The 23,831-nt window shown below is 52.0% G+C and overlaps 2 protein-coding genes and 1 long non-coding RNA gene across 3 annotated transcripts; 2 read left to right on the top strand and 1 right to left on the bottom strand.

Moving 5' to 3' along the window:
- Positions 1–190: 190 nt before the first annotated feature.
- On the bottom strand, positions 191–8,873 carry LOC139029940 (uncharacterized). Its single transcript, XR_011482271.1, has 2 exons — positions 8,821–8,873; positions 191–286 (listed from the first exon to the last, which is right to left on the bottom strand). It is a non-coding gene; the product is annotated as an uncharacterized lncRNA (long non-coding RNA).
- On the top strand, positions 6,839–9,707 carry FOXC2 (forkhead box C2). The gene is made up of 2 exons (XM_070451429.1): positions 6,839–8,996; positions 9,316–9,707. Exon 1 carries the CDS (start codon positions 7,311–7,313, stop codon positions 8,817–8,819), a length of 1,509 nt encoding a protein of 502 aa, XP_070307530.1. The 5' UTR covers positions 6,839–7,310; the 3' UTR covers positions 8,820–8,996; positions 9,316–9,707.
- A 7,275-nt stretch (positions 9,708–16,982) lies between these two features.
- Positions 16,983–21,180, top strand: FOXL1 (forkhead box L1). Its single transcript, XM_020892037.2, has one exon. The coding sequence runs from the start codon at positions 18,250–18,252 to the stop codon at positions 19,288–19,290; it is 1,041 nt and encodes a 346-aa protein (XP_020747696.2). The 5' UTR covers positions 16,983–18,249; the 3' UTR covers positions 19,291–21,180.
- Positions 21,181–23,831: the final 2,651 nt, after the last annotated feature.

Below are 23,831 nucleotides of genomic sequence, written 5' to 3'. Positions count from 1 at the left end.
CCGGCACTGAGTGCTAGGTCTGACGGGCATTTGCCAGGAGCTGGGTGGGCAGAAGAGGGGGCTACCGAGTGAACACCCGTAGCCTGTCCGAGCCCACTGCCAGTTCAAACACACCCACCTCCACTTTTAGTCCCCAGAGGCCCCCTACTCCGGGAAGCCGACCGGGATTGCTCCTCCATGACTCAATTCCTTTCTTGTGAGACTCTACAGATGTTAAATGGCACGGTCTGTTCTCTGCTCCCTGTCTTCTCTCCGCATCATCTTCACACGAACACCTCCTGAAGTGCTAAAAAGTAAATAAATAGAATAATAAATAATTCTAATAACAACAGAAGCTGGCTCCTGAGAAGCTAGATTCCCTTCCCCCTGGGGAGTGAGTCACTCTGCTCCTTTTAGTCCTTTGTAGGCCCCTAGGATCTCCCTCTCTTATGGTCACCGTGAGACCCAGTGGTCACTTTGAGGGAGTATGGTGATTCTAAGCCTGATGTATTTCCTGGAGCTCAGAATACCCAACCCACAGTCTGCAGACTCAGTGAAAAACAGCTTCCTCACCTCTTTCTTTCCCTGCCCTGTCCAACAATCAAAGCCCTGTCTGCACCTCCCAGGGAGCAGTCTGCTTTTTCTGGGCTCTGATAATGAATCCTTTTACCCCACAGGGTTAATTACAGGCTTGTAAGTTGGTGGTATAAAAAACTAAAATGTCATAGACATTGAGTCATGTGTTCAGAAGTCATGCCTTCACGAATACACTCTTGACTGTGTATATATATATAGTCATGAAATTATATAAATGTATGTTTCCACATAGACTATTTACATAGATGTTTGTATTTTAACTTTTTAAGTTGTCTCTAATTTCCAAGACACTAACCCCAATCTTAAAGAGGCAACAAAGTAATGAGTTAAGAGATCCCAATTCCCTCACTTGTAGCTGAAAATTTAGGGTTACTTAAAATCCCTAGACCTAAGTTTCCTCACCTTTAAAATGGTGATATTAACAGTACCTACCCCAAAAGAGGATTAAATGAGATGTCACAGGCAGAACACATCTTGGTACATAATGGGCATGCATTATATTTTCTCTTTATTTATCAGGGAGAAAAGTCTTGGAAAAGTCATACATTCATACAATAAACACTTCCTGTCCGCCTGCTCCAAGGTACCCTACAAGGCACTAGGGCTGCAGAGAAACAAGACAGAGTTGCCACCGCCTGGAGAGGTAGGACTTGTGTAGCAGACATGAGGTTGCTAAACAAAAGTCAGCTTATCATCTGCCTGGGCCCAGGGAAGACTGAAACTTCCCGTCCCTGGGGTGTGTTGGGACTGTGTGGTCAGCTCAGTGAGTTGCAAATGGAAGAGACGTGTCACTTGGACAGTTAATTCCCAGGGCAGAATCTCCCTCTCTTGCCCCTGCCGAGGTGACAGGAGAGGCAGCCTTTGAAAACCCAGGCTCTTGAGTGACACCCTGCTGTTGGCTCAAGATTATGAAGTCAGTGAGACTGGGGTTATCACTGCAGCATATACCAGCCTCAACTGACTGATACACTGTGTAAGCAAACCAGCTATACAGCAACAAGGAAAAGGCCAACTATAAAGGACTGGCATGCATTTAGCTCTCTTTAAGAAGAAACCCTGGTGCTTGGAAAGATTGAAGGCAGGAGGAGAAGGAGATGATAGAGGACACGGTGGTTGGATGGCATCACTGACTCAATGGACATGACTCTGAGCAAACTGGGAGATAGTGAAGGACAGGGAAGCCCGGTATGCTGCAGTCCATGGGGTCACAAAGAGTCAGACATGACTGAGTGACGGAACAAGAAGAAGAAGAACATATGTATATCTTTAGTACTCTGTTTTAGAAACATCTACAGTACTCTATTAGATTTCTCCAATTTTGATTGTGCTAATTGGGGCAGTTCTTGAATTATAAAGATAAGCTCCTTAGGGGTTCCCCTGGTGACTCAGATGCTAAAGAATCTGCCTTCAATGCAGGAGATCCAGATTCGATCCCTGGACCGGGAAGATCCCTTGGAGAAGGTAATGGCAACCCACTCCAGTATTCTTGCCTGGAGAATTTCATGGCTTGAGGAGCCTGGTGGGTTGCAGTCTATGGGGTTGAAAAGAGTTGGACATGACTATATTTTTGAGGTCAAATCAGTGGATCCTAAAGGTAATCGACCATGAATATTCATTGGAATGACTGATGCTGAAGCTGAGCTGATGCTCCAATACTTTGGACCTGATGGAAAGATCCAACTCATTGGAAAAGACCCTGATGCTGGGAAAGATTGAAGGCAAAAGGAGAAGGGGGCGGCAGAGGATGAGACAGTTAGAAAGCCTCACTGACTCAATGGACATGAATTTGAGCAAACTCCGGGAGATAGTGGAGGACAGCGAAGCGTGGTGTGCTGTACAGTCCATAGGCTGCCAAAAAGTCAGACACACTTAGTGACCGAACAACAACAAGGCTCCTTAGACAGTCAGCTTTAAAACACAAACAAACAGAACAACCACAAGTTAATGTATAAAATCCATGATTGTTCAAGATTGTTTTTCAGAAACTTGGAGAACACAAGGAGGGGAGACACTGGGGTCAGTTGGGCCCCCACGGTAGTGTTTGCAATATGGAAACCCTAATTTCCTTCCATGGAAAGATGTTTGCTCTGTGTCACATCCCTTTTTAATTTCCAAAATAACAAAGGTGGTTTCCTCCCATTTGTTTTTAATTTTGGGAATTTTCAAAGTTAGAGAAAAATTGCAAAATTAATAAACAATGAATACCCACATACCATAGGTTCAGCAATTGGCCTCATTTTAGATAAATTTCTCTTTCTGTCTCCTCTCTATACACACCCTCCCTCTTAGTTCAATCTTTTAAAAGTTGCAGAGATGATTAATGTCAGCTCTAAATATTTTGACATGCATCTTTTAAAAACAAGACATGCTCTTACTTGATCACATATAATTATCACACTCAAGAATTTTAACCTTGATATAAGACTACTACTGAATATGACGCCAGATTAAAATTTCTCCAGGTATTCTCAAACCTATCCTGTATTAGTGTTTTTTAAAATTTCCTCCATCTAGGATTAAGTACTGCACTCAGTTGTCAAGTTTCTTTAATATTTTAGTGAAGAATAGTCTTTACCCCTGTTATTTTGTTGTTCATGGTGCTACCTTTTATGAACGGTGGTTTGGAAAACTTTCTAGCAATGACCCACTTTTTGCCCTGGGAAACATTTCTAGGTGCTGGACTGCAGTGGATTTTTAAGAAACAGCATTGACTGTGATGAACCCAAGGGTTCATCAGATCCCAGGTAGCTTTTGGAAGCCTGAGACTGCTCTCATTCCTGGACCCTTTCCCTAAAACCTCGAGAGCCCAAGAGAAAAATGTACTGAAAATAGTGAGAAGAGACACAAAACTCCTTTCACTTGTCCAATCTTTGAGTTCTCTGTTGTGCCTCAAAAGCAGAAGTGGTTGCAGAGATGTTTAAGTCTCTTTTAACTTTGGTTAAGGTTATTGGTTGTTACTGCCAATGTCAGGCACACACATGCAGAAAAAAACATTTTTGATGAATTCCCTGAAACTCACGCTACACATGGGGCAGAAAGACAGCTGCCGCGGGGAGACACGGAGGAGAGCAATTTGTTAACAGCCCTGGAAAAAATATTGCCAGACTTGTAGACACCTAAGAGGAGCAGGTTTTATTTGCTTAAAACCTCAGCAAGTCTCCCTAGAGAGGATTTCTTGCTCCCCAAGCAGTTTCAAAGACATTTCTGTTTTCCAACACATCATGTTCTTGACACATTGCAAAACTATGGAAAATGTTTTGTTTTTTCTTGATCCACGCTCGGCACAGTTTATTTAGCCTCTCTCTACTTTATTCCTGCCATGCAATGCTAAGGTGCCTCCATAAGGTGTCAGCACCTCCATTGTAACCAAAACGGTTGACTCCTCCCCCACCCCCACACACCTCCTCCCAACTATTTTAAGGGTAGTTCCCTAGTAGGCCTCAAGGTGGCGCCGACACCACGGGGGCCCCCCCAGCTGCCTCCAGGTGCAGGAGCCCGAGGCGTCCAGACTAGGGCTCCATGCCGGGTAGCGGGGGATTGACTTCGGTATCTTCTGCCGTTATCGTCGCTTATTATTCTAGTGATGCACGGGGCCCTCTGGGGCCCGATTAGGCTTTCAGCTCACTGACAGCAAGGTCAAGAAAGGAAGAAATCAGCAGCCTCCAATCCAAAATACTTTGGCAGGAAAAAGAAAAGATCGGAAACATGGTTTTTGCAAAGTCCAGGTGTGTGGAAGGTGTTGTTTTAATAACCTGAACAAACATCTCTCCCGGAGTCCTACTGAGCGGAGAAGAAACCTAATTCCAGGGGCAAAGGAAAATGTCTCTCTCACCTCTTCTGTCTTGATTATAAGGACTTTTTCCCTCCCACCCCACCCCACCCCACTTTTTTTTTTTTTTTTTTTTTTTGCATTGGGGGGATAATTTAGGCAGTTCAGTCTAGTTCTTTTCAGATGTCATTGGTTTAAACTTGGACACCCTTGTAAATAGAAACTCAGGCAGAAACTGCCATTTGGGGATTTATTTTTCGTGGTCCTTAGCTATTTTGGTTTTTGCCCCGTGATGTGATAAGGCTTTAAAAAAATTTTTTAAACGCACCTCATAAAAGCAGAGTAAATAATATTCCTGCAGGAAGTCTACAGATTGAGGGGTGTTTCCTGATCAATAGTTTGCATTTCCAGTAAAATTGTGAGAACTCGGGCTGCCTGTCACGCAGTCGAGGAGAAAGACACTTTTTGCTAAAGGTTTTTTGTTTTTTTTTTTTTAATGGATGTGAAAATACTAGAGGTATGAAAAAATAATAAGGTTGTAATGGAAGCTGAGGGGTGGGAGTTCAAACCATTCACCTGTGAGCTGAAGAGTGGGCAGCCTCATTTTACTTCGTTGCCCCCCTAAAATTCAAATTAGAGAAAGAACCCAGGGCGCCCATAAAAAATGGAGAGAATGTTTCAGAAGCAGAATATTCTAGGTAATAGGAACCTATTTTGTACTAAATGCTTTTCCTTTGATTTTTAATTTATCAGGACATAATACCATTCACTGGTAACGAACATAAGTATTATTTTTTTTTGTTCCGTTTTTGAAAATGAATGAAGTGTCCCCAGCGTGTTCTATTCACCTCTCCAAAAGCTAAGGTAGATTCTCGAAAACCCTTTTCTTGGGAACCTAATAAACAACTGACGGGGACAATGAGGAGGGGGAAAGGAATCCTGAAATACAAAAGTTGTATCCGAAGTCTTCTTCCCTACCCAACCGGATAGACAACTTCCAGAAGAATTCTGACCAGCGTTTAGCCCGTCACAGAGTGTCCTGCCCCTTCGGGGAAGCGAGCGAAAGGGGACCTGATTATTCGAGGTGTTGAAGAAATAAATACTCAGTGCACAAATAAACAAACTTTCCGGGATTCCTCGAGAGAAGGAGAAAGCTCTGAAGGGCGAAGACCTCCGAGTCGCTCCAGGTTCGTATCCAGAATAATACCGTCTCCCGAGGTGTCTTGAACCATTTGCAATCGCTTATCCCATCCTCACACGGAGCCCGGGTGCCCAGACCACCTTATCACACCGCAGCCAAACAAAAAAGACTAACATACAGAAAATCAACGCGGGGGCTTCCTGAGGGGCTTCGCCAGGAGCGCGAGGCGGGGGCTGCGCGCGGGGCTGCGGGTTCCTGCCCGCGGGGCCGCGGTCAGGAGCCCGCGCTACGGACGCGCGTCCCCGGCGAAGCCCCCGCCGACTGCGGCTCGGGTTTCTCCTCGCGGGCAGGGGAGCCCGGCTCTGCCGCAGGGCCGGGTGGCTGGTGCATTGTTCCCGGCTTCGGGGAGCGCGGGAGTCAGCCTGTCAAAGGGAATTTATCTCTGGGAAAACGTAGTTACGCGGCGAGGCTGGGGTTGGTGGGCTGCGAGCGTCTACGCGGGAGGGCAGAGGGGGAGATGAGCTGAATTATTTCCCTCTCTTCCCCAAACCCCACAACACCGCAACCGATGTCGGGGATGCTTTACCGAATCCACGGCGAGTTTAGAGGATTATATTCTGGAGGCATCGCTACGTTCCCCGCTTCGCTTATCTGCCTTTCCCCTATAGACGCCTGGGCCTGCCTCCTCAGATGTGGGTGAGGGGCACTCGGTTTCTATAATTCGCCTCTTAAACATTTATAGGTTATTCTTGACGGCCCTGAACCTGGAAACTCCCCGTTGATTGTTAATTATTTGCCTTAAATAATGACCAAATCCAGAGGAGGCCTCTCCATTCCAATTCAGCACATTTACTTGGAATCCATTACACCTGGGCCCCCACAATTAGGAAATCTAATTATTCGCCTCATCACTCATTAATAAGAAAAATAGTCCCAGGTTCTTTACTACTTACAAGGTCTTTGGGGAGATATTGGACTACATTAATCAATTCGGTTTTATATCTCAAACTCACTTTTATCTGCAAAGGAGCGCTAGTTGTTTTTTGGGGTTTTTTTTGCTCTGGGCACGTGGGTCCATTAACCAAAATGTGATAATAAAATAAATTTTAATAAGATATAACTCTTTTTAAGAAAAAAAAATCTTTTCAAGTTAAGACTGGGCTGCAGAAAGTCTGGTTCTGCGCGGCTGGGTCTTAGAGCCGACGGATTCCGGCGCTCATTGTCCTGATTGGTGCCAAGTCCCCACAGAGGCCGCCTTATTGGTCCAAAGTTCCCGGAGGGGGCGTGGCCGGGGGAAAGTAAAACCTCGCTTTCAGCAAGAAGACTTTTGAAACTTTTCCCATTCCCTAAAAGGGACTTTGCCTCTTTTTCCGGGCTCGGCAGGGCAGCACCCTGGACCCCGGCTCGCCGACCCTCAGGGCTGCCGATTTGCTGAGTGGGGGGGCTTGGAGAGCCGCCTTCCCTTTCCTGACGCGGACTGAGCGGCCAGCCTTGGTCCACCGCGCGCGCGGCGTCTCCTCTCGGTCCCCGGCCGCCCGCCGAGTCCCGAGAGTGAGCGAGGAGTGAGCCGGGGCCGGCGCTGCGTTCGCCGGGGCGCGCCTTCCAAGATGCTGCTCCGCCCGGTCCGCTGAAAGCAAGCGCCCCTTCCCGGTCCGAAGGCGGGCGCCCCGCGCCGGCGCCTCCTCCAGCTCACCCCTGAGGCTTCCAGGCGCCCGGGGCTCCCCCCGCCGGCTCCCTTCTTCCCTCTCTCGCTCGCGCTCGCTCTCGTAGGGCCTTCCTCGCGGTCCGTGCGCGCAGGCGGTGGCTAGCCGTCTCGGACGCAGCATGCAGGCGCGCTACTCTGTGTCCGACCCCAACGCCCTGGGAGTGGTGCCCTACTTGAGCGAGCAGAACTACTACCGCGCGGCGGGCAGCTACGGAGGCATGACCAGCCCCATGGGCGTCTACTCCGGCCACCCGGAGCAGTACGGCGCGGGCATGGGCCGCTCCTACGCGCCGTATCACCACCACCAGCCCGCGGCGCCCAAGGACCTGGTGAAGCCGCCCTACAGCTACATCGCGCTCATCACCATGGCCATCCAGAATGCGCCCGAGAAGAAGATCACCCTGAACGGCATCTACCAGTTCATCATGGACCGTTTCCCCTTCTATCGGGAGAACAAGCAGGGCTGGCAGAACAGCATCCGCCACAATCTCTCGCTCAACGAGTGCTTCGTCAAGGTGCCCCGCGACGACAAGAAACCTGGCAAGGGCAGCTACTGGACCCTAGACCCGGACTCCTACAACATGTTCGAGAACGGCAGCTTCTTGCGGCGCCGGCGGCGCTTCAAGAAGAAAGACGTGCCCAAGGAGAAGGAGGAGCGCGCCCACCTTAAGGAGCCGCCCCCGGCGGCGTCCAAGGGCGCTCCGGCCGGCCCCCCTCTAGCGGACACCCCCAAGGAGGCCGAGAAGAAGGTGGTGATCAAGAGCGAGGCGGCGTCGCCGGCGCTGCCGGTCATCACCAAGGTGGAGACACTGAGTCCCGAGAGCGCGCTGCAGGGTAGTCCGCGCAGTGCGGCCTCCACGCCAGCCGGCTCCCCTGACGGCTCGCTGCCGGAGCACCACGCGGGCGCGCCCAACGGGCTGCCCGGCTTCAGCGTGGAGAATATCATGACGCTGCGAACGTCGCCGCCGGGCGGCGAGCTGAGCCCCGCGGCAGGGCGCGCGGGCCTGGTGGTGCCGCCGCTGGCGCTGCCCTACGCCGCCGCGCCGCCCGCCGCCTATGGCCAGCCGTGCGCGCAGGGCCTGGAGGCTGCGGGCGCCGGGGGCTACCAGTGCAGCATGCGCGCCATGAGCCTGTACACCGGGGCCGAGCGGCCGGCGCACATGTGCGTCCCGCCCGCTCTGGACGAGGCCCTCTCGGACCACCCGAGCGGCCCCACATCTCCCCTGAGCGCCCTCAACCTCGCCGCCGGCCAGGAGGGCGCGCTCGCCGCCGCCGCTGGCCACCACCACCAGCATCACGGCCACCACCACCCGCAGGCGCCGCCGCCCCCGCCGGCTCCCCAGCCGCAGCCGGCGCCGCAGCCCGGGGCTGCCGCGGCCCAGGCTGCCTCCTGGTATCTCAACCACAGCGGGGACCTGAACCACCTGTCCGGCCACACGTTCGCGGCCCAGCAGCAGACTTTCCCTAACGTCAGGGAGATGTTCAACTCCCACCGGCTGGGGATTGAGAACTCGACCCTCGGGGAACCCCAGGTGAGCAGCAACGCGAGCTGTCAGCTGCCCTACAGATCCACGCCATCCCTCTACCGCCACGCGGCTCCGTACTCCTATGACTGCACGAAATACTGACCTGCCCTGGCCCTCCTCTGCCCTGGCCCGCTCCGGCTTCGCCTCCCAGACGCGACCCTCTCAGACAGTTCAGGCTGCAGAGACGCAAAAAGAACCAAAACTTGCCCACCGCTTTTTCCGCAGACCCGGGAGCAGAGAGAGCGCGCGTGCCAGCCTCCGCCCTCTGCGAAGCTGCAGGTAACTTTAACTCGCCGCCCCGTTTCTGAGATCCCAAGAAGCCCCAGTACAGGGACGCGGCCCAACGAAATGAATAATGATTTAAAAATCCCCCTCCCCTTCCAGGATGGCTGTGCTCACTGCTCCATTTGGGGTTTCAAAAATTATAACTTATGGACCAAATCCCATAGCGACCCAGTAATGACTGTCTGTAGAGACCCCCATAGGTCTATGGGGGTCTCTATAGATTATGTATGTGCTGTGTGTAATTTTAAATTTCTCTAACCGTGCTGTACAAATGTGTGGATTTGTAATCAGGCTATTTTTTGTTGTTTTTCAGAGCCATTAATATAATATTTAAAGTTGAGTTCACTGGATAATTTCTCATCTTGCCCGACCATTTCTAACTGCCAAAGTGAAAATTCAAGAAACCTATGTGGGGTTTCCTCCTTCCCCTGTACAATTATGAGACATAATTCTTTTCCCAGTTGTAGGTCTTTTACAAAACAAGAAAATAATTTATTTTTTTGTTGTTGTTGGCGGATAAAGAAGTCAAGTATCTGATACTTTTTATTTACAAAGTGTGATGGTGTTGTATAGTAGATTCCTCCCCCAGCATTCCTAAAAGAAAAAAAAAAAACACTAAAAATTTAACTTCACCTGTGTTTGTCTTATGTGGTCTTAATTGTTGTACTTGCCTTAAAATAAACCCATGTTGTTTTTCTGCCCAAAGTCCGGACAGTGTGTTTGTATTCTCGAATTTTAAAAAATGAGGTGTGTTCACCAATCCACCTGTTTTGATTATTTTTGTTACACAGGTGGGTAAATGTGTAGACATCTACAGATGAGCACAGAGGACTGAGGGAACTCCCCTATTGTCCTGCTAGTGTCAGAAAAGGCTTTTGATTAATTCAGAATCCCACCCTGACCCTGGCAATTGAGAACCAGTCCTGGTTGGATGTGGCTGCCTGAAGGGCTGTGAGCCGTAATGACATTTGCTGTAATGCATTTTGTTAAACGCAGAAAAACATGCCAATAGTCAAAACAAACACTACCATTCCATCCCAAAGTCCAATCAGCTCCAATTTAGGAGGTGAGGGAGGGGAAGATAAACATTTTCCATTAGCTACCAGCAAACCAGGGAGAGTCCTGCTTTTCCTCAATTTCCTAAAATGCGGACTTCCTTCCCCACTTTAATAGTACTCCAGAAAAGGATCTGAACCAGGATTTCGAAAATCCAAAGGGGATTGATTCTGTACCATTTAATGACTGTCCCTGGGAGTGGCCAGATTAGAGGTGAATTTTAGACCTCTCTACTTCTGGATTTGATTTCTAAATCTTTACCCTATTGCAGTGAAAAACTTTAAAGCCTCGTAGCACTTCAAAAATAATTTACAATGCTTTTAGAGTTTTAAATTTGTCAACTTTTCCAGGATTTTAAATGACAGATGACTTTTCAATTTTGATATCTCGTCCTTAAAATTTTAAATAGCAACACATCCTCTATGAGGTACAGCTGCGGGAGAAAATGACTTTGCTGTTTCACTGGCCGAAACATAGCTCCCCTCCTGGTCTCTCTGTGTGTGACTTTGGGGTCCAGAGTTCCAAACTGGGAATGCATTTCCCACCCCAGCAGGTGAGCCGTAACCTTCCCTGAAGTGCAGCTCCCAGGAACTTCACACTTCAGGAGATACTGATTTTCCTGGATATGGTGGCCTTGAATGTAACCTGGGTATTCTGTTGTTTTTAACATGCCATTTTGTCTCTGTATTATGCTGAAATAGCACTGGGGAAAGTTTGAGCATAATAATTTCCCCCATATGTGCAACACAGATTCTTTCAATCTATGGCCCCATAGGTGGCAGCTGGTTAAGACACGAGGGCTGCATTTTATTCCTTTTCGTGACCGCAGGAGGGGTGAGCCAAGGTGCTTGGTGCTCAATGAGTGGGAAGGACCAGAGACAGAGAGGGAGAGACCCCGGAGACCATTCTCTGAGCGGCAGAATGAGGCCGCAGATCGCTGCTTGCGGCTCAGGGCACTGGGGTTTCACTTTGCTCCCCTCGAGGAGAGGGTTCTGGCGAGTTCTTCTTCCCCAGATGTTTTAAAGAAGTCTCCCTGAAAGACTACTCTCACCGTAAGATCTGGAACTCAGAGGAGGTCTCAGAGACATAGGGAAAACAACGGAGAGAGAAGTGGAACCCACCGGTCTGAGACCTGGTCTGCCCTGATGCCTGGGGTCTCCTACCTTTGCGAAAGTCTCTTAGATAAGTCCCCGCTGTGCGTGGGCCGCTCGCCTGATGGGGTGGCTCCAGAAGGCCATGGAGTCCAGGGCCAGGGCCCTTTCCAGTCCCCTGGGAACCTGGGCACCTGGGGACTGTGTTGGGAGCTTCACCCGGGAACCCTGGAGGCGGCGGGGTGGAAGCGAGTCGGGGCCTGGGGCGCGCGGAGGCCGGCGCGCGGGGGGCCCGGCGCGGCTCTCGGAGCCCGGCCCAGCCCCGGCCTTCGGCCTTCCGCAGCCCGCGCGGCCGCCAGGCTCCGCGGCCTGGGGCGCCCGTCGCTCCGCGGAGTGGTAAGGGCAAGCCGACGAGGCTGAGCGCGGAGCCCAGGCACCGCTGGCGGCCTTGCTGGTCTTCGCTTCTGCCGCCGGCGCGCACAGACGGCGCGCGACACGGCGCGGGGGACCCCGGGCGGGGGACGTCCTGGCTCCACGGATCCATCCACACGCAGCTCCTTCCCCCGCCGCTCTCCTCGGGAGGCTCGGGGCCTTGGAGGAACTGGGGAAAGGAGGCCGGGAACTGGGCCGGAATGCCGGTCTCAGGCTGCCAGGACTCCTTGCTTGGGCAGCTCCACAGACGCAGTTTTCATGAAGCCACGTGTGATAGCCATGTTTCTTCCTGACCCAGTAAGATACAGCCGGGCAGGTCTCAAAGAAACTGCAAATAAAACAGAAGCGACCCGAGCACCACGACAGAGACCGTTTCCCATAGATATAATCCTGCGTCCCTCACTGGCCTTGGTTGGGTGGACTGTGTCTCTTCCCAGGGTCCAGTTTTGACAGGTAAAGGCCGCCAGAGAGACCCAGTGGGCTTTGAGCACCCTGGTTCTCAGCCCTGGAGGGCCCGCAACTGGAGTAGCTCTGCTTCTTGTGAGACTCAGAGAAACTCAAGTTCTCTGCTTTCACCCAAGGCTGAGATCTGGGCCTCTCTCCTGCAACCAGATTTGGGTGTGCGGCCCAGCGGCCCTCATTGCCCTGGTTCAAGTGGCTTGTCCAGGAGGACGCCAAAATCGGTGTCCAAATGCGCTCTCAAATTGCTGGAGCAATGGGCTAGGGGGTCTAGGACCACATCTCGCTGTGTGAACGGGTGCTTTTCCTGTCTGGCCTCAGTTTTCTCATCTGTAAAATGAGCAGGTGAGTGCAAGTGCAGTGCTGGCTGTCCGGTGTGCTTTTTCCTTCATCCCCGGCTCCTGCGATGGGCCCTCACTTATCCTCGCTTCTCTGCTCTGCTGCTCGTAAGAGATGACGACCAGAAGTTAGAGGGAGAAGAAAATGCAGGGTCCCAGGAACATCAGCTTTTGGCTCATAGATCTTTGGGGGTCCATCTCCTCCCAGTTACCCAAGACTGCCTGGAAGGTTGCCTCTGAGCCCGGGAGAGGTTGGTGAGCTTAACCCGAAGTACAGAGCCGAGTTCCCAGGTCCCTGGAGGCTGAGTGTTCACTGCCTCCAACCTCATCTCCATCCTCATCCCCAGCGCCCATCCAGAAAACTGGACAAGGGTTTGGGGCCAGGTTGGCCAATGGGAATGTATGTGCCCAATGGCTCAGTCTATCCAACTCTTTGCAACGCTATGGACTGTAGTCCGCCAGGCTCCTCTGTCCGTGGGATTTTCCAGGAAAGGATCCTAGAGTGGGTTGCCATTTCCTTTTCTAGAGAAGCTTCCCTACCCAGGGGTAGAACCTGCATCTCTTCCTTCTCTTGCATTGGCAGGCAGATTCTTTGCAGATGAGCCACCAGGAAAAGACTCCCCCGAAGAATGAGCAGAGGCACTGGGGGCTCGGAGCCTGTTCAGGGCGTCTCAGGGGATGTGACAACCAGAATTGCCAGGACCCTGGGCTCCTGCGCTCGGGGTGTGGGGTCAGTGGAGAAGTAGAGCTCTGAGGTTTGGAGCCTGTAGGTGCGGCCAGGCCAGGGGTGCTGGGAGGCCAGACTCCAGGTGAGTGGGACACACTGGTCAGAGCCACCCAGTGTGCCTACTGGTACCACATATTTGAAATGCTTTCCCAAACCTTGAGAAGCATTCCCTGCCGGCCTCTGTCTTACATGGTCTCAGCTCACCAAGTCATCTGAGATGTTGCTTTTTGACAGAGGCATGTGAGGAAGGGGGAGAAAGCTTCAGGCAGCTGGGAAGGCTGGGACCTCAACTCACGCAAGGCTTCTCTCTGCTGCTGCAGCGTTTCTGCTCTGCAGCAGCAGGACGGCACTTGTGTGAAGTTCGGTTCTCGAAGGTGTCTTACTGGTGCTACGGTTTTTGCTGTAGCAGGTCTGTGGGGCTTTATTCTGGGGCTGTGAGTGTGTGGAAGCTGAAACGCAGGAAGGGGGTGGGTGGACAGCTTGACAGGTTTGCTGGCATCCATGGTCCCTTGGAGGGGGATGGAGTTGGGGAGCTCTTTGTGCTCTGTCCACAGGCCCACCCAGGCTGAAGGTCATGAGGCCAGAGAGACCACTCTGACCTCAGGGAGGCTCAGTGGCCCTTGACCTTGGGTCCTACCTTTCCAGCAGCCCCTCTGGACACTCTCTGTGCCCTCGCGTTGTTTTTCCAGATGGTCTCCCCAGAGGAAGTTTTTTCTCTAACCGGAACCCACAGGCACCAACTCAAGTCCTGTGCACACAGGCCAGCTGAGGGTTCACGCACCTGGGCCATGTTACCTCAAGCTCTCTGAGCCCCTTTCTCAACTGAAAAAGTGGCAGGATCATCGAACAGGGCTGTCGTGAAGACTAAGGAACCCAACACCTGTGTGGAAAGTGCTTCCAAATGTCAAGTCCATCATAAAGACTGTTGCTATTAGGATGTACCTGGACAACAGAAGAGAAAGGATCCTTGGATCTCAATTAGCTGCGTACATCAAGCTACATGCTGATGTGCTTGGGCAGGGCAGTGCCCAGGCCCAACTGCCCCTGCTCTCTGGGAATAAATCAGCATCAGCTGACCAGCCAGCCCTTACCTTCGTGGCTCACATCCCCTGAGAGAAGCAGACGACACTACTCCCCATCCTTTCAAAGTGGGAGAGGAGGGCAGGGGAGGAAAGAGTCTCCCCGGTTTTGGAAGGGTGTAAGTGAGGACTCTGGGTCTCCTACTTACAATGCCCGAAATCTCCCAGCTCTGGGGGGTGGGACGGCACACACCTCTCCTCTCCAGAGGGTTCCCCTTCCCCCCCACCTTGATTACTCCAGACACACCTCTCAGCTTCTGTGCTCAACTGAGGGTGTCGAACTGCAGTGAATCAACCTTTGGAGGAAACCATGTGGATTCCAACCTGTGCTATTTACTACCTTCATTGTTTTGTGGTGCTCTCTGCCTGACCTCAGTCTCCTCATCTGTAAAATGGGCAAATCCATCCTCCCATCTTCTGTAGATGGTGGCAGGGTTCTCAACAGAATTTCCACAGGGTCCTCAGCATCCACACACAGTAGCTATTATAATGTGATTGTTTCCCTGTTTTTGGAACACTTCCTCTTGGAGACCTGAGGCAAATCAAATTCCTGGCCTCAGTTTCCTGGTCTGCAGAATGGGAATGATTTTTTTTTAAAGTTCTGTTTCTTAGGATTACGGTGAGAATGGAGTGACTTAATACAAGGAAAGCACTTAGAAGAGTGCCAGCACATAGTAATTCAAGACAGATTTAGCTATTAATGTTATCCTTATTACTATCATTCTCCTCAACATTTTAGATTGTCAGTAAAGCGATCTTGCATCTTTATAGTGCTACTCTTCTCAGACTTAAGGAAGAATCATTCATTCACCCTACCTCTACACACACACACACACACACACACACAATGTGTTAACTGTCTTCACACTTAGAAAAGTGAGGCAGGTATTCGGGAACACGATGCAGATCATGGTTCACTTGAATGTCAGCCTTCTTTATTTACCGGTGAAACAGAAGAAGGGCTTATGGGGGTGGGGCACAAGAGCAGCTGCTGTCCCCCACCCCAAGCCTTTATCTGTGGGGCCTCTGTGGTCCCCGCTGGTTGCCTGACCAGCCCCAGGAGCAGGCTTCCTGCCAGGGCGCTGGGAATGGTTCGTCCCACGCTGGGCCCCGGAGCTGGAACTGCCCCTGTCCTTCCGGAAGCGTGATTTCTGGGAGACCCGCGCCCACTGACTTCACAGATGAATGTGCTTTTCCGGGACCTGAAGACTTCTGAACCTGCAGGGAACGGTCAGTGTCTCCATCTGGCTCTCTGAGTCACCCTGTCTCCCCGCCGTCTCCCAGGCTCGGCTGGTCCCCCAGTGAGTCTACCGACAGAGCTTCCGCACGAGGGCGCATCCACACTCGGCTCTCGGCGCCTGTGCCCGGCGCTCCCCGGAAATAAGCCCCCACTTGGGGCTCCTGCCCGCGGCGTCCTCGGCTTCAGTTACACACTTCACTTGGGAACCCAGGATCCGACCCCTCGCCGGAGCCGGGTCGGGGAGCCCTGCCGGAGTTCTGTGGCCAGAATCTCCCAGAGAGGTTGCTAACTGCTGCCAGCACGTGGAGCGGGACGCGCCTCTCCAGACGGCCGCTAGAACTGGGGTTGTTTTTTCTTTACTATCAGTGCCCTGCCCACCAGCCGCGCGTGTCTCCGCCTGCGTCCCGCCCATGCCCAAATTGGGCGGTGTTTATCATTGTAAGAATTCAAGCTCGGATTTGCCTCCTAGTTTAGAAGGAGCGCCGCGGTGGCGCGCCTCAGGCAGGGCTGTGCGTGCTGGACGCTGGGTGTCCGGGAAACTCCAGGGAGGGCTCGGGTGAGGAGGTGGGGGGCGAGGGACCGCGCAGTAACACCGGTGTGTCTCTCGCTCTGGGTCTGTTGGAGCCGGCACCAAGGCCGGATGCAAACTTGAACTTGCAGGAAGCGCGCTGATCTGGAGGGTTGGGGTGACTCTGGAGCCCGTGGAGCCCGTGGGCTGCAGAAGCGCCGACATTGAGGTTCTTTTTCCATCCCAGGATTGAAGTGTGGTGCTCCGATGAAAGCCAGGGATCCAGAAAGAATACAGCGCCCCGCCCCCTCTTGGCTAGAGGGCCATCCTCGAGACCCAGGCGGGGACCAGCGGGACACTGGGCTTAAGTTAGAAAAGCAGCGCTGGGGACAGAGGCCTGAATGTGTCCCGGGGCCTGACCTGGCATTCCCTCAAGCCCTGCCTGCACCCAAACCGGTTTTTCGACCCTGTCAGCGATTTCCTCTTAGGTATTTCAAACGTCCCTGCTCCCCTGTGGTCTCTGCAGAACCCCCAAACACAGGCTTTACCTTCTGGATCCTCCATTTTAGAGTTGGGATTCTCCCTGCTTTTCCACGTTCAGAGATGACTTGAGCCCCGGTGGCCGGTCCCCAGCATGGTGTCACCTCTGTGACAGTGGGACAGCCCTAAGGAGTTAGGCAGCAAACGTGCCTTAAGGTACCTTTAGTGTCCTTCCTCAAGCTACCACCACGTTCCCTCTTCACCCCGCCCTCTTCTTCTTGGGCATCCACATGGTTTACTGAATGAGATGTTAATTCAGTTATCCTGAGCTTTTTCTTTCTTTTAAAATATATCCAGCAAAGATCATAAACAGGAACTAGTCATGTTAAGTGCCAATCCACCCCCCTCCCCAAAGGCAGCAGAGTAGGGGAGACACCTCCTTCTAAATCAGCATCATCAAGGTTTTTGATTCAAACCAGGACGTGGCTAAATGTAAAATGAGTCAGGGTGGGGAGTGCTTACACCCCAGGGTGAGTGGGTGGGGTGGAGGGGGGGAAGCGAGCAGGCTTCCCAAATGCTTAATGTAATCACGGGCCAGCTGCGTGCACTTGTAAAGTTGTTATAACCCCCTCCTTGTTATAAACAGGAAAGCGCAGAATATAAAGCAAGAGACCCGCATTCACAAATACCAGCTCTCCCGCGCCAGCTGCCAAATTCCCCTTTTATGGTGTTCCTCCTTGCAATCTCAGCCCCATCAGAAAGACCTTAGCTTCTCCCCCTCGACTCTCCAAAAGGGGTGATTTTGAAACTTGCTCCCAACCAAGCTGTGGACCCGCTACTGCACGCCTTCGCCAACTCTCAGTGCCCCGTGCCATTGGCATTGGAAAAGCTGGGCTTCTGGGATCGTCTTCTTGGATCCCCAGGGAGCCCTAGGGGGGCAGGCCTGCCCATTTTGGGATGTGAGGCCCCTAGGGAGCACACCCCCCGCCACCCAGCCGCCCAATTCCTCCAGGGCATCCCGAGGATGTCTCAGAGGAGGGCTGCATCCTCTTCTAATCAGGCGTTCATCTATCTCCTCTCCCCTGCTAAAATATCTGAGAGCTCTCCAAGACCTCAGAAGGCATTTATGAGACTGTGTCATCTCTCCATCTCCTACTAAGCCTGGGAGAAGAAAAGGTCTTTTGTGGGAGGCCATGGGATTTCGGGGCTCCCCCAGGCCAGAGGTAAAACTCACCCCTGCGCCCCTCCCAGCTCCACCTCTTCTTCCTGGTGGGGCAGACCCTGCTCCCGAGCCACCTCGATCCACATCCTGCCTGACTGACTGTGTGTGCTTACAGCGTCAAGGGGTGGACGTGATATTTCAAACATCAGATCAGTGCGTTTATATATTGGGTGCCCGGAAATTTTTCCAAATAAACACAGCTTGATTCAACTTGGGTGGGCGGACTTATCAACAGACTAATTCTATAAACAAATGAAGGAATAACCCTGAAACCGATTGGCTGGTATCAAAAAGACACGTGGAGGGAAAAGCTTGGAGTTTTTCAGCAATGAAATTTTAATTAATGTGGGTGGGCTGAGAACACAGCGACTGTTTATCATAGACAATTTATTTTCCAGCGCTAAGTCAACATATAATAGCAAACTTACAACAATTATTTAACATTTTTTAAAGCCATGAAGAAGGGACAGAGCGCGGAGCGGCTGGGGAGAGCGGCGGAGCGGGAGGCAGACGCAGGGCAGGCTCCCCGGGAGGGCCCTTGCGGCGCGGGGCGCTGTCCCTAAGCCGCCCGGGTTTCAGGCATCGCCGGGAGCGCCGCACGGGCTCCCGCTCGCCATGAGCCACTTCTTCAGCCCCCGGCTGCCTGCTCTGGCCGCCTCGCCCATGCTCTATCTGTACGGCCCCGAGAGACCCGGGCTGCCTCTGGCCTTCGCCCCCGCCGGCGCGCTGGCGGCCTCGGGCCGGGTGGAGCCCCCCCAGAAGCCGCCCTACAGCTACATCGCGCTCATCGCCATGGCGATCCAGGATGCGCCTGAGCAGAGGGTCACACTCAACGGCATCTACCAGTTCATCATGGACCGCTTCCCCTTCTACCACGACAACCGGCAGGGCTGGCAGAACAGCATCCGCCACAACCTCTCGCTCAACGACTGCTTCGTCAAGGTGCCCCGCGAGAAAGGGCGACCCGGCAAGGGCAGCTACTGGACGCTGGACCCTCGCTGCCTGGATATGTTCGAGAACGGCAACTACCGGCGCCGGAAGAGAAAGCCCAAGCCCGGCCCGGGGGGCCCGGAGGCCAAGCGGGTCCGCGCCGAGACGCAGGAGCGCAGCTCAGAGGCGCCTCCGGAGGTGCGGAGCGCGGGAGGGCGCCCCCGCCCCGCGACCCCCATCCAGGAAAGAGCGCCCGCGCGCCCCTCGCCCCTTCGGGAAGCCTCCTCTCCGCCGCCAGCGTCCCTCCCCTGGCCCGGGCCCGGGTCCCCAGATGGGGACGCGGGCGACGCGCTCCAGGGCGCAGCGGCGGTGGCTGTCGGCCAGCCTGAGCGCACGGTGGACGGCCCGGAGACTCCTCCGCGCCCCGCCTCCCGCAGCTCTCCTAAGAGCTCGGACAAGTCCAAGAGCTTCAGCATAGACAGCATTCTGGCCCGACGGCAGGGGCAGAAGCCGGCTGGAGGGGGCGAGCTCCTGGGGTGCGCCAAGCAGGGGCCGGGCAGCTGTCTGGGCGCCTCGCTTCTGGCCACCTCCTCCAGCCTCCGTCCGCCTTTCAACGCTTCCCTGATGCTCGACCCGCACGTCCAGGGCGGCTTCTACCAGCTCGGGATCCCCTTTCTCTCCTATTTCCCCCTGCAGCTCCCGGAAGCGGTGCTTCATTTCCAGTAAAGCAGACGGCGGCTCCTTTCCCTCGCCCTGGTCTGAGCTCCGTGTGAGCAAGCAGGGCTCCCACCGCTGAGAAAGTAGTCGCGTTTTAAAATAAATGATTTCCTCTGACTGCATATGGATCGTGGGAAGTATTTGCATCCTCAGCTGCACGAGTGGGCACACTCCCCTGCCTCCTGCAAGACGGACCTTCCCAGAACTGGAACAGCTTCGGAGATTTAAAAGACCCTGCCCACGCTGCGACTTGGGCATCTCAGACCTCCTACCGCAGGCGCAGGAAAATTCCTTGAACCTTAGGTCAGTCTGATGGCATGATCTTCCACTAGCACCCAGACAGGTCCTGCGCGTCTGGAGGGAGTGGGGGAGGGCGAAGACAATCGGAGGGCAGGCAGATGACCGCAGTGTGGTCCTTTCTGTCTAAGAGCCACGATCTGACCATCGCCAGCTCGGCTGTCACTGTGGCCCAGGCCTTGGCTTTGGGCTCCACGGAGTGATGGGTGTTCATAGCTGGGTTTGTCGCTAAGGTCCAGTTGTGGGGACACCAGGGGCAACCTGTTTTTTAGGTTCTTTTGCAGATCCTAGGGCTTGATGAGGACTTAAGACCAATGTTCAGGCGGAAGCTGAGAGACCACACTTTCATTGTAAATAGAGAAATTTTCTCTCTTTTCCTTTTAGATAGTAAAAGGAACACGCTATATTCTTTGGCTAAAAGCTTGATTCTTTTTACTATAAGGGTTGCCCTGTGAACATCTGTATTAACAACCTCTATTTAAAAAGTGCACTCTGTGTAACTTAGCATTTTGTTGCATTACAATAGATAGTTCGATAGCTCCTTAGTCAAAACACGTGCTCTCCAATGCCTGTTACCAACCACAGACATCCTATCTCTTAGCTTTATTGTTTAAGGGGTCAAAACATTTCTAGGGACACCGGAAGTGCATGAGGGTTAGGGAAGCTTGATTGTTGCCACATTTTGCAGAACTGTGTGGTGAAGGACTATTTTTAACCTGAAGAGTTGGGTGAAACAAGCACATGGAAAGCAAGTGGAGGCAGGGATGGGTGAGCGCTCAGAAGAGCAAGGGAGTCCCCTGGGGTCTGGGGGTGGTCAGCTCTCTGGGCCCCCAGGAACAGGAGGCTTGGTGGGAGGCTCCCTGGCCAACGGCAGCTTCCTCCTCCCTCCAAGTGCCAGCTAGGCAGGCCCAGAGCCTGCAGCTAAACAAACACCTTTTGGAGGTGACTGCAAGTCTGGGGCGAGGAGTGGGCGGGAGGGCAGGGGGCTGAGACAAAGATGTGGTTATGGAAATTGAGATTTTCACAGCCCACTTCAGCTGGGAACTTTGGGGGAATGCATCTAAGCTCTCACGGTATCTCTTTGGGTTGTGGTGGCGGTTCTGAGACTCGATTTCCTGAACCTCCCAGCTACTTTAATTTTATCAAATGTGGGAAAAGCACAGTAAGTCAGTTCCTGGAGGGAGGCAGAGATGGGTCTTTGAGATAATTTTTTAAAGCAGATTAAAGCAGTTTCCAGAACTTATATAAAAGTGAACACAAACATCACATCTGAGAGCCTGTTGGTTAATATGTTGGAAATGATATTTCAGACAAACAGAATAATTTATGAATTAGCAAACACAGAGGTGACTGAGAATTCATGCTGAAGGCCATTTGCTACTGACCCCCAGGAGCGTCCATGTCCAAGCTCCGCCCGGGCTGGTGGGAGCACTGTGGTGGGCAAGCTTCAGCGTCCTTGATGTTAAGAACTCTGATGAACCGTGTTGAGACCCAAGATCACTGTGATTAACTTACAATGTGCTGGAAGGGCCGTTTGTTGGCTATTGTTATCCCGAAGTCTCAACCTCTGTGAATAAAGTTGTTTTTTTCATTAACCTCTCAGGGACTGGTTCAGTGGATTACTGGGGGGAACAAAGAGTATAACAGAAAAGGGGAGACTGGGATCATATCTGGGAACCCCAGCAGCGTTTCTCGGGCTCTGGCTTCTGAGAGAGGAGGGCTTCTGCATGGACTGGAGGGCAGGACAGAAAACCCCAGGACTGGAGGGTGTTGCCTGAGGGTCCCCAATAAGATGAAGATTCTGCTGAGCGGGATATGCTTTTAATGTTTTCTCTTTATGTTTGATTTGCTCTCTTTTGTTAACTTATGATGGCTCATTTCTGGGGAAGCAAATATTCTAATAGTGTCATTTAAAAAGGATGGCATTTTAGAGTTACAATTCCAAAAAGTATAGTACAAACATTATTTTTCTGGCACAGAAGGAAAAAGGCAGGAGTACGTGTCACTCTGTAAGCGTTCATACATACATAAGGAGGAATTCTCTTACCTCAGCCCCACATTCATCTGGTTGAGGAAAGCAAACAGAAATGAACAGTGGGGTCGTTTTCTGTGGATTCTATACAATTCCATGTGCTCTACTCCCTGCTAAGGACAAAGAGGGGCTTTGGGACGTAGTTGTCCAAATAGCTGTTCTAATGTCCCAGTTTTAGTCATGTGCTCATGGTTATGGATCAATGAGACCAAGGAAAGGTTTCCCCTCTTAATAAAAGCAAAATCACCTAAATTTTGAGTAAACCAGAAGCAACCATATTGTCCTGTTCTTGGGCAATGTAAAGTATGCCTCTATGTTCTCATCTACACAAAAGGAACAGATTCTGTTTCCTGTAGGTGATCTTTCTCTCGTGTACACACACACACACACACGAATACACTGATCACAATGGGGGATATGGCAGGTGTATGTACAATGATAAGTAAGTGTATATGTATGTATGTACACATGTACATATGTGTGTATGTGTATATACACATGTTTATATATATTCTACACACACAAATGGTCAGAAATTCATCTTTCTTTGCGTAGTTGAGGCAGATAGACTCAGAGCAAGTGCTGATTTCTTTTAGAATAACCCAAGTACTGGCACTTTGGGAAAGATTTTGTTTCGCTATAGAATTTGAACAAGGAATAATTTAGTTTTTTGCACTATTATAGTGAAACTAACAAAGACATTATGAAAGAGTCTTGGAAGACATACCCCCCTGAGACCTTTACTTCCCAGACTTTTGCAAGGGTGCAGGGACCCTGCAAAGGCCTTTGTGTTGTCCGCTCTTGGGTATTTCCTGGATCCTGTGGAAGCTGATGGCCTCCTGGTTCTCACATGCCCCATGAGGTTTTCCAGAACCGGAGGAACAGGATGTGTCCTGCCATTTTCCAGTACAACCGCACCTCTCTGGAAAGGTGCCTACCTGCGGTCTCTGCCGTTTCACTAAGAGTGCTCGGTGTCTGTCCACGTGTGGGTTAATGAATCAGGCGCACTGGATTTTATTGTTGCAGCTGAAGGCCGGAGCCTGTCCGCCAGGAATGCACCGTGTGAGTGCCATGACTCGGTGTGCTTCACGGTGGCTGGAATCTTATTTCCACGAAGCAGGGGTTGCTTCATACAGTCAAAAATACACATGATAATAATCCAGCTTCATTATTAAAATTGAAGAGCATGAGTTTGTTGGAAAAGTAAAAGCTTTTTTTAAAATCCACATTTCAAGCAATCTGTATGCCTGAATACCCAAGTAGCAAGTTCTCATCTACATTTGTCTTTATCCAGAGGCCTCAGACTCAGGGTTCTGCAGAGTCAGACAGATCCCCATAGATGGTACAGTGACCTAGAGAGAGTCACAGTGAGTGGTGGGGCCTGGGCCCGACTGGGCACAGATTTGTCACAACTTTCCTTTTCTATCAGAGTGAAAATCAGGGTTCCGGGAGGAAACAGAACCTGACTTAGATGAGCCACTGGAAGAAGACTGGGGGAGAGGGACTGTTTTCAGGGGAGTGGGCGGAATGAGTGTAGATGCCACTGGAGCACTGAGAGGAGCTGAGCGGAAACACCCAACTCCTCTTCTGCCTTCCACCCTCACCAAGGTGCTCCCAATGGCTAAATCCACCAGAAGTCCAGCCTACAGGGAGCCCAGGTAACAGCAGTCCACAGGGCAGAGAGGGCTACAGAACATGCCACGGTGGGGACAATTCAAACTGAGCGTGGCCAGGACAGTGGAGGAGGGGTTCCTTCCTCCGGGGCCCGGACCACACTGTTGGCGTCCAAGGGCCGAGACCAGAATGTCTTGCTGAGTTGCTGGGGCCTGGGATGACTGCACATAGTTTGTATCCGTTTGTGTTTGCTGAGCATTTAAAACAAAGCTGTTCCTTCCTGGGTAGTAGGCAGAACGTGACAGAGGCTGTCTAACACTTCCAGAAAGTGTCCCAGCCCAGCAGCGGCGAGGTCGGGCCTCTGGGAAGTGGGGTGGCCCTCTGCTGCTCACAAGCCCATGTCACCCTGGACAACACCTAGCTTACAGCTGGACTCAGGACCCATCCTGTGCAAAATGAACACTTTGCATACCCTCCTCCCAGGGTCACACTTCTTTCCTAGGCAGTGGTCACCTTCTCCTGCTCCACACGTTCCCAGGTCTCTCCAGACACACCTACTGTGAAGAAAACCCTCCCATTAATGTCTTAAGACTCGTTACCATTCAGT

This window comes from Odocoileus virginianus, chromosome 20 (genome assembly GCF_023699985.2).
Source record: "Odocoileus virginianus isolate 20LAN1187 ecotype Illinois chromosome 20, Ovbor_1.2, whole genome shotgun sequence".
Classification (NCBI taxonomy): domain Eukaryota; kingdom Metazoa; phylum Chordata; class Mammalia; order Artiodactyla; family Cervidae; genus Odocoileus; species Odocoileus virginianus.
Note: the sequence above shows the minus strand (reverse complement) of the source record. Positions and strands in the feature narration are given on the sequence as shown.